Raw genomic sequence first — 14,608 nt, forward strand, 5'->3', positions numbered from 1 at the left:
GCTGGACCAGCCGGTGCTGCCTGCCGAGCTGCACGGCGTCTGCAGCAGCCCCAGGGTGTAGCGGGGCGCCCGCTCCGCTCGCCCGCCCAGCACCGAGGTGGAAGAGCCGCGGCCCGTGTAGGACTCCGAGGCGACCGCCCGCCCCACCGCGTTCTCCTCGCTGCTTCCTCCCGACATGCTGCCCTCGCCTCAGCCGCCACGGCCCTCGCCGCGCGCGGCGCTCAAGGCGGCGGCAGACGCGACACCCGCACGCGCGCGCACAAGCCCGGCTCCCGCGCGGCGGCGGCGCCGCCTCGTGGCGAAATGGCGGAACGGCGGCCCCGGGCGGGACGCGCTCTGCCTTCGAGGAAAGGAGGCGTGAAGCCGCGGGTGCCAGTGCGGCTGCAAAGGGCTCGATATTGAGGGTTGCGGGGCACGCAACAAGTGTCGTTATAAATATGCAACCACAGACAGCAGCAGGGTGACACGGGAACGCAAGGAAACGGTGTTCTACGCTCTTCAAAACAGGACTAAAGCATCTAAACATAGCTTGTCCCACATCTGGTCTTCAACGGTCAGAGGCTATTTTAGCAGGAGCTTCACAGATGTTTTTCCCCTGCTCAAGAGTTTAGTTACCAAAAAAACCCAATAAGCCATAAAGCTTGTTCAATTCTAGAATGGTCTTGAAGGTACATCCGTATCCACAGCAGAGCCTTGACACGTTACTAGTAACTACTGTCAAAAGGCCGTAGGTGTATTCTCATGAATAATGAGGATTCCATCCCTCAATCTATCAGGCGTGAGTTAATGACAGAACTAATGAAGGGCGGCAAATATTGTATGATTCTCCAGGAGGGACATCCTGGAACATACCAGTGTAAGGACCTTGAGGATGGTACTCATTTATAAGCTTTTTAAGAAGTTAAGCCAACTCAGCAGGAAAGTGAAAATTCTTAGCATCCTAAGCTGAACTATCTTCACAATAATACTAAAAACCATGCCCAAAGGTCAAGAACTCCCTTGCCCAGGAGAAGATCCTTCCCCTGAGCATGTGTGTTAGCTATAACTTGATTGTGCAATTGTATGTAAATTACTAACCAATCAAATACAGGTAGGTACATTGTAATACTAATATTATAATGACTTCATAAAACATGTATAAAGATGGCACAGGGCGTGCTGATGGGTGTGCTTGATTTGTGGAAACCACCAAGCACCCAGCCTTGGGCAGCGCTGAAATAAGTGATCAAGGTGCGAGATGGTCAACTGCACAGCGGGGAACGGGTAGGACTTTTGGGACAACCCTGGCTCCGTCGGGCCCTGGCCGGGAGCACACCCCACTGAAGCAAGAGGAATGTCCATCTTCCCCCTTCCATCTGGTCACAGACCACAGAGCTGAACTGCCCCCACCACGCTGTCTCCACAAAACCAGAAGGAAGCACCTCTGGAATAAAGCACATACCTCTGGTCTTGACCATATTCTGAGAAGGTAATAAATGGCTCTTCATTCCCCATCCCCTCACTCATTCTCTTTTAATAAACATATCTACAGACAATTTTAGGTACCTGAATGATTCATTATTCTTTCACAGTATCCCACACAGCATCTTGCAAAATGTATGGCTGGGAGTGTCAGCTACACTACAGTGCCTAAGATCAAGTACTAAGAAAACATCAAAATCTTTCCATATAAAGATTTCCATGGTAAAACAAAAAGTTATGAAAGTACAAATTTCTGAAAGCCTTTAATAAAGGACCTGTAATTGAAGACTCAGAACAGTAGATTAATTATGGCAAAGTTTCTAACTATGTAAGCTCAGAAAAAAATCTTATCAGTACTTTGAACAAAACAGAGGTAGACAGTAACAATGTATTCTGCATCAAAATGATGCGAGTCTTAACATAGGCAAACTGGGCAACTCATTTTTTTCACAGTACATTTAACAGAAAACATGATTTTGTTTGCTTAAGAAAAATTGTGATGATTCTCTTTCTACAAATACAGTATTTAAAAAAACTGGTGTAAAGAATGGAGGAATATTCTTAAGAGGTTTTTAGTTTGTGCACATACTTATCCCTTTTTTTAAGCTATAATCTTAAAAAACCTTTACAAATCACAGCTGACTTAGGAATTGAAGTTGACCAGACCTTCCTCAGAGAAAAACTCCAGTAATATTAATAGGATTTCAGCCTACAGTGAAATGTTCTACACTGTTGTGCATTATCACTCACATATTGATTCCCAGGGTCTCAGTCTATACTTAACTATACATTTTAAAAAGGATTCCATTTTGTCTCCACAACACAGAAAAAAAATGGCAAATTCCCATGTACTGAACAGTGTTTCCTCAGAGGAAAAGAAGCAGCACTTGCTAAGGTAACCTGGAATGAGAAAAATTTATCTTAAAATCTTCTGTTAAACTTTACAGTTAGATAAAAGCCTGATCAGGGCTCTCATTCCCTCGCACTCAATACAAAGCCTACAGAAACTTTTTTCCAAAGCTTGACAAAGAAATTAATTCCAGGCTTTAACTAAAGAATTCATCCGGCAACTGGACAGCTAAACAGAGGAGGATTTTTATTTTATCTAAAAGCCTGAGAGAAGGCTTAAAAAAAAAATCATTAGAAAAACCTGAGCATTCAAATACACATCCCCTTTGAAATTCTCTACAAGTAAAGGTCTAGTTAAAAGTTACTTTGTCTGGTTCTATCCTACTAACAGTAATAGGCTGGATAAAACTAACCAGCTGGCTTCTAAAACTATGTTTGAAACAACTGTAGACCTTCCTTAAGCATAAATACAGAGATTATCAAATATTTCCTCCCCTTCACAATTACCTTTTACTGTATATTCCAAGTGGAACACCATTCAGTCTCAGCCAGGGTGTGTGGAACGTAAATTAAGAGGAAGTTTTAGGGCTTCTGTGAAGACAAAGAGGACTCCATCCTTCAGAGAAGAAGTATTTTCCAGAGCTCGTTTTATTCTCAATTACACCATAATCAAGTGTTGGCAATTATTGTCTTAAAAGCTACAAAAGCAGGATTTCAACCCAGCAACAAGTTTAGGATCAACTGTATTTTCAGTTACACATCACTGTCCTATAGATACCTCCTCTAGAATGCTTAATGTTAGCAAGTTTCTCTAAACCTACTTAAGGTATGCTCTATTTCAAGTATCAGCAAAATTTTGTCTTAGGGACTCATCAATAAACGAAGACATTTATATATGTGTGTGTAATGGAACCATAATATTTTTTTCTCACTGGTACCAATTACTATCAGAAGAAAAACCTTGTTTCTGAGTTTATAATGGTAATGGCAAACTTGAAAAGGAATAATTAAATACAGAAGTGTGTGGCATTAAGTGCACAGCTTAAGTAGGGTTTTGTTTGGGATTTTTCTTCATATTCTTTTAAAGTGCTTTGAGTGATCCACCATCAAAACATGCTTATGTAAAGGCAGATGCTAGCATGGCTGATATCACAGAGTACAAAAATTAACCATTCACATCACTATTGCTTTGACTTGAATATTCAGAAAAAAAACCGCAAAGGCCCATATGTTTAGATACAGATTAGTAATGTTTCTACATCTCTTATATACAACCAAAGACCATGTTACACTCAGATTATTAGAACCAGCCTGTTCTGATACAGTTTACAAAGTGACAAAGCCCACAGTAAAGCTCTTGCTTTACTTCCATCATGTAAATACATCTCAAAGAAGATTATGCTAACAGTTTCAGCGATGAGATGACTGAAATCAGCAAAACCAAAGCAACTGGGCACACCATCCTTTTGTCTCCACGGGGCTTAGCTCACAAGCTCAGGCTGCACATTTATTCTTCGAAGAACATCTTCTGGCATACAAAAGACAGGATTGACGGCCTTAATTTGTTCTTCTCCTAATAAAGATAGTCCAGCAATTCCAAATAAGGTGTGAAATGGATCCACCTGGGAGAAAAGAGAAAGTTTGTGTCTGTTTCCAAAAGACAATTAGCACTTAATTTGTATAGAACGAAGCTTTTGCTTGCTAGCAAGCAAATCTCCACGGCTGGAGAATACAGCGCAACTCAGCAAGCTTTCATTTGTGCCAACATGTGACAGGCAAGACACATTTACAATACCATGATTTACTCAGAAAAGCTTGTAGATTTTCTGCTGCTAAGACGATTTTCAACTCTGAATTTGGCAGGAAGCACTCACGTGTCTCCATTAACATGCAGTGTCATAGGGCAGGAGAAGCAAAGAATAAAAATTTTAAAAGTAAATTTGATCATCTACAAGACACATCTACTTCCATAAATTCCCCATTTGCTCTTCAGCAACAACAGAATGCTCGTTAATGGTCTCTGAATAGGGAGCTGTGCTGTAAAGTCTTGAGAGGGAACATCATCTTACTGAGCTAGAAAACTGAAAGGAAAAAATACAAGGAAGAAAAAACCCAGAAGGGACAGGAGCAGTTATTTGGCATCCAAGTATTCCTTCACTGTGGGAACCTCCCCCAAAAGCATGTATCAGCACACGACTGCAATAGGCTACGAAGTCTCATGACATAAGCATCCTGTCAGTGGAGTTAATTTGCTGTTCTACAAAATCCTATCTAAAAGTACCTTTGCTGTCTGGTGCAGCGTATGTCCTGTTTGCACTAGTGGAACTTTTGGATCTTATGGCAAAGGTTCTATACTGCAGTAAACTAAGCTGAATGATCATGTTACAGCCGTATACAGGATCTCCAGCCATTGATAGAAGGTTCAACCCACATGAGCATAGCGAGCCTTGGTCCTCAGTGCTTTACTTGCTCCTTCCCAGAATAAGAACATGGCCATTAGAGGAGGGGTAAAATAAATAAGTACATGGCAAAACAATAAACACTACACTTCAGGAATGGCAAGACAGAATGCACTTGTACAGAGGGACAGGCCCAGAAGGGGAGACGGTTCCTAATGGGAGTGTGTAAATGAAGTTCCAAAGTCAACCTCTCCGTGAGGTATGTATGCTCCGAGAAAGCCAGATTTCTAGAAGACACATCTACTGCTACGCCGTTTGCTCCTTTCTGTAATTTTGTTTCATAGAATTGTCTGGGTTGGAAGGGACCTTTAAGATCATCTAGTCTAACCATCAACTCTGATAAAAAAACACTAAACCATGTGTCTAAGCCCTATGTCAACCCATCTTTTGAAAACCTCCAGGGATGGTGCCTCAACAACTTCCCTGGGCAGCCATTTCCAGTGCTTAATAACCATTCCAGTGTAAGAAGTTTTCCTAATATCCAATCTGAAATGGATGCAAACTTTATATGCCATTTTACCCGGGCAATCTCAACTATTTCTGCTTGAAGCCAGAGAGAACAGACCAGCTAAACCATAATCAATCTCTCAACCAAGCAGAAAATTTGCAGTCTCTTCCTAACGTCATCACAAAAGCTTGTTCCTCCCTCAACTGGGCAGATGACAGTGAGAGGATTTATTCAGCCACTGGGCTGACACAGAACAAAAGTTAGCATATAAGGACTCTCAATAAAAAACTTATGACTCATTTAGATCAGGCAGAACCACCAATAGAGTTGAAGACTACTTAACCTGTGCTGGACTCTAGCTTGAGTATTATTTTTACAAAACAAAACCAACCCCCAAAAACTCCACACATCCCAAAAACTCCACCTCCAAACACAACACTTTTACAAAGATCTCCCAAGTGGTCTCATGAGAAATTATTTGTGTGGTGTGTGTTATGGGAACCAAACCAGAATTTGTAAGGAATAGCACCTGACTTCAGTGGGGGATGCTACAGCACAAGTGCCATATAAAATATCGGCTCCCCAAGTAAACCTTCAAAAGCAAATCTACCCTGTTCTTTCCTTCAAAGAAAACTGCAGACTTTGCAAAACGCTTACACTTGGATCACGAGTTCAGTTACACTCAAACGAGAAAATTTACTTTTTCAGTTGAAATTCTGAATTAAGTATATTTTATTTAATAAAGGATTATTTACCATGTCTCCTGGTCTGTCAGCAAATCCTCCAGTCTCCTCATCCTGGCAAGCCAAAATAAAGCAGCGCAGTCTCTCTCTATCAATCCAGTGTAATCTCCCAATCATCTTCAAGGATGCCAGCACCCACCACGAGTAACACACATCAGGTAACTGGCAAGCAGAGAAGCAGGTTGTTATTTGACTTTGTTTTAAAGTGACGCTTCAAATGTTATTGGTTATTTCGAAAATTACTAAGTGTGCTGTCATAATACTGTTGCAGAGAAACAACACTTAAAGAGTGATCTTTGGAGTAAAGAGAAGTTCCTGGATGCAGTCTCTTTGCAGAAGATTTCCCCTTTTCAGGAAGTGAAATTCTCTTTTTTTTTTTTTTTTTTTCAAACCTCTTTCCTTCTTCAAGAAACAAAACCACAAGAACATGATGCTGAAACAGCCTTCACCTTCTGTGGGAGAGGCCAAAAACCCACAGCATCTTTTTAAAGAGTTAAGTACAAAGAACATATCAACTATGTTCACTTTTTTCACTGGTTTGAAAAAAAATAAATAATCTATTGGTTGGTTACCTATTTGCCAGTGGAGATTATTCTAGGTTACACGGTTTCCTGCTGTGATGTGGAACACCATTACACTCAGGATTTACATCCAGTAAAACAGTAATTTGTGTATGAATCCTACAGATGAGATCATTCCCAATGTCAGAAAATACCAAAGCCCCGATTTGACAGGATGCTTGTTCAAGTACCGTACAGAAATACTTCAGTATGTGTACCTTCCTAAACTGGGGACTAACACGAAGCATAGCCGAGGACTGCATAACAAGTGTTAGCAACAAAATTAAGAATCAAAATGAGGGCCTGAATTCTTAGAAAAACTTTACTAAATATGTCATAGAAGTCATGACATTTTCTAGAAGTGCTTCAGCTTTAAAAAAATTATCTCTATTGAGGTCTGAACAAACACAAGCAGCCACCTAATACCTTCTCTGGTCGTCCGTTGAGACCTCCAGAAGGTAACTGACGTTCACAAAGCCACCAACCCAGCAAGTCAACATTTATTTGATGCAGCTGGTCTGTTATCGCCAGAAATCCTGTGCAACAATAGATCTAAAATTACAGACATAAAATTGTTGTGTATTTAAAAACTAAGCATAGTTTAGCAGACTAAACGCAGGAAGATCTTGAAGCAGGAATACAGTCATGCAAACTCAATACAAAACCATACACGTTTCAACTTTCAGTTGCTTTTGTGTAAAAGTACCAGTTACACAATGTAACACAGATTTCACTAACATAAGACACTAAGGCAAGGTTTGGAAAAAGAACCTAAATGATCAGGCAGAACCATACAGTTTTATTTCAAAAACACTCAAGCGAGAGTACTCAAATTTATTTCTGCAGGCTGGATATGGCCTTTATGACAATTTGCATCCAGCCTATGGAAGGTTCCCGTACGTGCCTCTCACCATAAGGCTTGTGGAGAGCAAACTGAAGACCAAATAAATTAATTCTCTGGCAGAAACAGGTTAACCCTGATCATTAACGATTCTGGCAACCCCACATACATCTAGTCACATCAGGCTCACTGTCAATGTGCCATGCAATGTGTGTGCAGATTAATCCCCCCCCTTTTTTTTTTTCGCTGGGAAATAACATTTACAGTGCAACAGCATACTCGGGTCATGTTTCATGCGGTCACTAAGAAACCCACCAAGCACAAACTGCAAGAAACCACAATCTCAACTGAAGCCTCCTCATAATTTTCTTTTCCCAATAAAACACACTCCAAAAATACAACAAAAACAACAACAAAAGCACACATCAACAGGGATGTTCCTGTCCAAGAATACTGCAAAATAAATGTGATATTCCTAGAAAACTTTTGAACTACTGTGCAGGCGTGGCAGTTGCCCTTCACAACATTTTAAGGAGTATGTGAACATGCACAACAGATCTAATCCTTCACGGAAACACTAGCTGCAGAGTGGGTTCAGCAACATTATCTGACTTCCTTGAACACTAGACCATGGTCCAGCTATTTATCTGCTACTGTAGATAAAACTTACAAGGTAAGGTACATGTACCAGGCTTGAATTTTTTTTCCCCAGATTTAAAAGAAGGAAGGAGCAGGAAAAACCCCAACACTTTTTCTGAACAAAATACCTCTAGAATTTTCATCTGCTGAGGTGATTCCTGGCTACGGCATTACTCACCATAATTATGCAAAGTAAACAAGTGATTGCAATAGCATTAAAATATTTTAATAAAAGTTGGTTTCTATTCATAAATTCAGTTGAAGTGCAATAATCTCTTCCCCCCCCCCCAAAAAAAAAAAAGGAAAGGTAGTTTTTTTGTTAATTTTCTGCTGGAAGGAGTCACTGAGGTTCCCTTCCTTGAGAGACTGCTTAATTTGTTCCAATTATCTTCTCAACTACATTTTACTGAGCATTTTTCAGAATTCACCATCACCAGTAACACATTCTTTAGTGTCTACAAGAAAACATGATAAATGTTCCCACATCTGAGTTAGGCTCTCATCTTAAAACTGACTTTCCTCAAAAAATTAACCAAGCAGCCCCTTGAAAAGGTTCACACCTCATTTCAGTTCATCAGCTGATAAATATCGAAGTTATTACATAATTGACCTTTATGTTTCATTATGATTTGTGGTAGACACAGTGATAGATCTTGTCCAGTATCTCCATTAATACCCATTTCAAATTATCTAAAAATCCTCATGCTAACTATTCCAACATCATGATGTGAAATTGAAATCCAGTCCTAAAGTTGTTCCCTTATGATCTTTTATTTTTTTTTCCCCAGACTATAACCTCCTGAGTCTTTACTTATCTTCTCCGATTTATCTACTATCTCACGTTTATCTATTTGTTTGTTTATTTTAACAAAGGTAATAGAATCAGGCGTTTGGGAAACGAGAAAGGTATGTCCATGACATGACTGGTAGATGTTGTAAAGAACATTTATAGGCAGTATGCGATACTTGCTAACTTAAAATGTTTCCATATAAAGAAAAAGTTACCTGTCCTGCATGTGATTCGGAGCCTGGTCTACAGCCAAATCCTCCATCAAAGTTCATACAGGACAAAACAAATTCTACAGCTTTCCCCACGTCAATGGCATCCAGCCTTCCCTGCAAGTCAGAAGAGCAACTAATGCACTTGACCGAGCTCATTAACCACAGAAACTTCAGCAGTACTGAAGAGGAAATTCTGTACTTGTGCAAGTAATGATTTAGGGCTTACCAGAAGCGCAAGAGTCGCTGCAGCACAGAAGGAGAACCTCGTATCTATTTCTCCTGGAATGTGGGAGGTAGGCAATGAAATAAGAGTGTTTTTATAAACAACAAAAATACATTTAAATCACCACTGAAAATAAGGAACAAAACATTAAAATATGAGGTTTTACATTGAACAACAAAAATCAGCCAAAACCTATCCCTGTACTGTTTCCTTTTCCAGCCTATCATTTATTTCCTCAGTAATACAGAAAGTGTATGTTATAACTGAAGTGATCTGTATGCTTACTGCACACAAAAGCAAACAACTCATTTTGAGCTGGTGTATAGCCAGATATATATCCAAATCAATTCAACTGGTGGTAATTTACGAGTAACTATTTAATTACAGAGTTTATCTGTAGTGTTCTACTAGATAATTGCAGACAGTGGACTCAAAAATACTTGGAGACAACTCGATCTGCCTTAAATGCAGGCAGAAGTAGAAGCCATTTTTGTGTTTAAAGGAAGACTGATGGAAGTTGCAAGTTTTCTTTCATAGACTTGTACCTGGAAGCCAAATCAAACCCACTACCCCTATAGCAGAGCAATTGCTCAGTTATTTCATGCCAATATAACTCTCCTAGCACCAACTCCAATCAATCAATGCTTGAAGTCAAAATTTAAAATTTAATCCAGCCACAAACGTTCATTTTTTTGGTTAAGCTGCTGCAAGACTCTTCTTCTTAAGAAACCCACAAGCCGAAACACATAAAACGAATGTTCTGCTTTGTACTACATCAGGTATCACACTCCTTCAGCTGAGCTGTAACTGCCTGTCAGAAATAATGCAAATCCATCACACAGTCAGTGCATTTGTTTCGACACTTCAACAAAAAGGATGCAGCAAATTATGAGCCATTTTAACAGATAAGGTAAGAGTGACCTTCACAGTAGCACACATACACTGCCATGATGGCAATTGCTGAACTTTCTAGAACAATGAGTGATATGCAATGATTTTTTAAAAATTTAAGCATTCCATGCATTTTTAGATAAGCATTATTACTTAGATACTTAAACAGTTGAGCATTTACTTAGATAAGTATTTTTAGAGTGACTAAATACTTATGCTACTCTGCTACAGCTTAAAAATACATTTGTTACGAACAAAGATGGCATGTGCAGAAACAAAATTGGTATTAAGAGAAGGTCATAAGTGCAAAACCAATCTTTCCTCATTCCTGTACAGTGAAAGATCATTAATGACCGCCATTAAATAGCAAGCATAAAACATTCCTTATGGAACAGCATATCCAGTATATCAAAGTACTGTCCCGTTACAAATGGCTAAATGTTTTCTTGTTTAAGAGCTGAACAATTTATTTTTAATACGGGAATGGAACTGAAGTTTCAAATATTTATGAAACGAATGAAACGCAAGTCTGTCCTTCACAAAACTTCCTTTTTCATAACTCGTAAAACAAGCATTCATATACAGTACATAAGCAAAAACACCACCCAAGGAAACTTAAGTTCACAGATTTACATATTTCAACTTAGTCTCTAAATTTTAAAGATCAGAAAATTACCCCATATGTCTCCAGCAAATGATCCATCTTCTTTTTGCAAGTTCTGTATATATTCAACAATTTTATTTACATCAACAACGTGGAGACTATCATATAAGATAAGAATCTGGGAAAAAAAAGGCACAGTAACAATCAGAGAGAGGCAAAAACATTAAAAAAAAAACTTCTTAAAAAAATCCTAGATTTATAAAAGACTATTTAATTGACTGTGAATGCTATTTGGTAATGCTCATGAATATAAAATTTCATTCACTGCAGTTCATTATCTCTGTCTAAAAATTTAAGAAACTCTCAAATGTAAAGATAGGCAATTCAAGCTGAACTCTTTCGTGCTTTGCTACTTTCCAGCTTCCAACTCTCCTTTCAAAAGCAGAACTGGGTTTATTTCTTTCTAAGTTAGCATTACGAAGGACAGAGCTTTTATTATGGTTAATTTGGGAATGAGGTAATGTGCACTGCTGCTACTTGGACACGTGCAAGTGTAAATTGAGTGCTAGTTACTAATCCTTCAATTGTTAGATAAATTGTTAAATAAAATTTAAGTGTTAAGGAAATGCAAAAAAGAATGTACAACTCCAACAGAAAAATATTTTATAGCATGCTCCTTAAAAAGCCAATCTGAACAAATTAATCTTAATTGTGAACACAGGAAGATACGACAGGACCCTTTAAACATATAGATAGAACTAAATAGTGTTAGTTCACTAACAACGTGCATGCTCATTAATACATGCTAATTAAGTTTACCACAAAAAATTTACATCAGCACTTGCGGACATGTGACAGCTTTGCACATCTACAGCTGCATTCAGTTAACATGAAAGTATCTGCCAGAAGTACCAAATATTTATTTAAGAACTCCATCTCTAATAGGTAAAAGTAAACAACCTCAAATTGATCCCCTTCTCTTTATACTGGATTACAATTTGTGAAAGGAGTTTGAATGGAAAGTTTGGAAAAACTCATTGGTCATAGCCCAAAGAAACTTTAGTTTCCTGGTTTTCAGAGTAATTCTAGAGCTAAAGCGGAGACAAATACCAACTCTAGAGCAGATAACACATGCCAACACTCATCACTGACCCAATTCTTCTTCATCAAAACCACATTCTTCTGTCCTGCCTAAAGGTTTCAAATCCATCACACCTTCTTCCTAAAACAGGATGCTAACTTTTTTTTTTAACACCATTTAAATATTTCTTCCATAAGAATGGACTAGAGATACATTACACAAGCAACCAAGCAATTGTTCAGAAGCGTATGAGCCTTTTCAGTAACCTTTTCACATGACTGTGGCATGACAAGAACCCAAAACCAACCAACCCAAACTCCATACTCAAGAGATAATGAGAAAGGTGAAAAAACAAGATTGAGAATTACTTTTTCTCAGGGGAAGAGTACATACCAAATAAACAAATAACATACTCAACAGACTGGTATCATTTTTAAGTCCCACACAAGAAAAAAAGCAGCAGATTGGAGAAACAGAACAAGAACCGGCTACTACAATGTTTCTTTCGTATAGTACTAAAGTGTAAACACACTACACATAATTATATGTGTTGCATAAATATATAGGTTATATAAATGTTACATAGTTATTTATGTGTTACAATATATAGCAATCATAATATATAGGAATATGTTCATTAAAAAATAAAATCCAAAACTTTACTCTTACTGTGTTCACCTCAATGTACACTAAGAATTTATAAAACCCAAAATTATCTACAAAAAATTCCAGTAAAACCTGTAACTAAGAAATATTTCAAGAAGACTGTTACAAAATTTATCAAAATTGCAATCACCATTAAATGGTCATTAAAAGCACAGTGTTCCCCAATCTGACTTTTTTTTGAAACTGTACAGCGAAGTCCTGAAGTTTTGTCCATTAGATTTTATTTTTTTTAATAAAGGACTGAAATAGTTTTTGCCATGGGCATCCAACAGTATCTGATTCGTAAACCTGCAATCATGAAAATTATTAATTACACACTTTTTTTTTTTTTTTTCTAAAAATTACCGTGTTACTCTTACCTGGACAGCACTGAGGGTATACAGAAGATGAGGATCGTGACCTATGCTGGCACTGATTCCACCACACTCGTGCTGACATGATTTGATGAACGCCAGAATTTCTTCTTTGTTCATTCGGTGCAGCTGCCCCATGAGATCCATCGCTGTCAGCCCCCAGTAAACACCGCTCATCCTCAAATACTCCGACATACAGTACTCCTAGGTAGTGCATTATTTTAGTTCTTGATCAGATAAGCACATCATCGATACAGAGCAATGAAAATACATTAGTTAACATTTACAAACAGTTTGTAATAGGTCAAGCACCTTCCATCCCATTAACGACTTGCTATGTATCAGCCACCCACAAATATTCTGTACATCATGCACGTGTGTATATACATACGCATACTTACAGGCACAAGCACACCTATGTATCTACACAGGCTGCATTCCCTTCTTCTGTATTTTCTACATTAAAGTATCAAGCTCAATGTCAAATCAACACACAAAAGTAGTTAGGCACCAATTCACTTCAGATTCACTTCAGTTATTATCCTGGTATAAAAACTACTACGCAAATTACCACCCCAACTTGTCTCAAAAATAACAAGTCTAACATTTAATGAAACTTACTTCCAGGTGCCAAAACTGCCGCAATCTACAGTTGCACTGGGAAGTAAAACCTCGTATTGAACCATCTTACATTGATTACCTCGCCGCCACTATCCATAAACATTATCTTCTACATGTGGTACCTTGTAAACATAAGAACACCAACCACAAGCAACAGTGCTTGGAGTTCTTTTGTGGATAGTAAAGCTAACTGCAACTTTTCTTCAGACATAAGCAGCTATTAACATTTTTCACCTGCTGGACTGGAATCCTGTAGTCGTGGGCTACACCAGGTTGCTTCAAGCAACCTGCTCCAGTGGGAGGTGTCCCTGCCCAGGGCAGGGGGCTGGAACTAGATGATCTTTAAGGTCCCTTCCAAATCTAAGCATTCTATGATTACCTACGACTATGAAACTGCTGCTCATTAAAGTGTTTCTCAAGCCTAGTGCTGTGTGCATCAAAGAGCAGCGTGTCAGCGCAGCGATACAGCTTGAGCATTCCAGAGGATGAAGCAACAGCAAGTAGCTCATTTCCCAGGTCTCAGAGTAATTCTAGAGCTAAAATGATAATTTTCATATTTACACTCAGATAATGCATGCCAAAACTCATCAGGGACCTAGAAAAATTAACAAAGACATCTTTCTTTTATACTTTGGATTGCAGGGCAAGAAGCAGTCGTGAGCCTGTATCTGACCCTTGGCTCTGAGCTCGTCAATAAAGCGCAGCTGCGCTGGAGCAGGTCGATACCTACGTAATCATCTTTCTTTGTTCCATACGAGGCGATATAGTCCGCGTGCTTCTCCGAAAGTAAGGTGCTTGGGGCATCGGGTTTTATTATAACATCCTTCTGTGGTGTCCCCTGTAACAGACACGGAGAAGCGCCCGTTTTGCTGTCAGCCCGGGAGGTTTCAGCCCGGGCACAGCCCCGCCATGGCCGGCCGCCGTCCCTGCCCGGCGCAGCCGCCTCTGCCTCGGGGCAGACCTGGGTCTCACATCGCCCTTCCTGGCTAAACCCTCCCCAGGGCACGGCTGCCAACGGCACCTTTCAGCAAAGCTGCGAAAAATCACCAATTCGCCAGAAACAAACCGAAAACTCGGGCGAAGGAGCCCTTCACGGCGCGCCCCTCACCGCCCGGCCCGGCCCGGCCCAGGGCAGGGCAGCGCGCCCGGGGCCCGCCCTGCAGCCGG

The 14,608-nt window shown here is 39.6% G+C and overlaps 1 protein-coding gene across 2 annotated transcripts in view; it reads right to left on the reverse strand.

Annotated features, from left to right (window-relative positions):
• Nucleotides 1-1,709: 1,709 nt before the first annotated feature.
• RABGGTB (Rab geranylgeranyltransferase, beta subunit) overlaps nt 1,710-14,608 on the reverse strand; it is a 23,408-nt gene continuing 10,509 nt past the window's right edge. For both annotated transcript variants that reach the window (XM_014937513.1, XM_014937522.1), the window contains exons 6-13: nt 14,172-14,279; nt 12,827-13,024; nt 10,793-10,898; nt 9,229-9,281; nt 9,006-9,116; nt 6,947-7,072; nt 5,973-6,122; nt 1,710-3,932 (exon numbers count right to left, since the gene is read on the reverse strand). In XM_014937513.1, coding sequence (XP_014792999.1) covers nt 3,792-3,932; nt 5,973-6,122; nt 6,947-7,072; nt 9,006-9,116; nt 9,229-9,281; nt 10,793-10,898; nt 12,827-13,024; nt 14,172-14,279 — 993 coding nt within the window. In that variant the 3' untranslated portion in view covers nt 1,710-3,791. The remainder of the gene's footprint in view (nt 3,933-5,972; nt 6,123-6,946; nt 7,073-9,005; nt 9,117-9,228; nt 9,282-10,792; nt 10,899-12,826; nt 13,025-14,171; nt 14,280-14,608) is intronic.

Source organism: Calidris pugnax, unplaced genomic scaffold, assembly GCF_001431845.1.
Source record: "Calidris pugnax isolate Ruff unplaced genomic scaffold, ASM143184v1 scaffold29, whole genome shotgun sequence".
Lineage (NCBI taxonomy): Eukaryota > Metazoa > Chordata > Aves > Charadriiformes > Scolopacidae > Calidris > Calidris pugnax.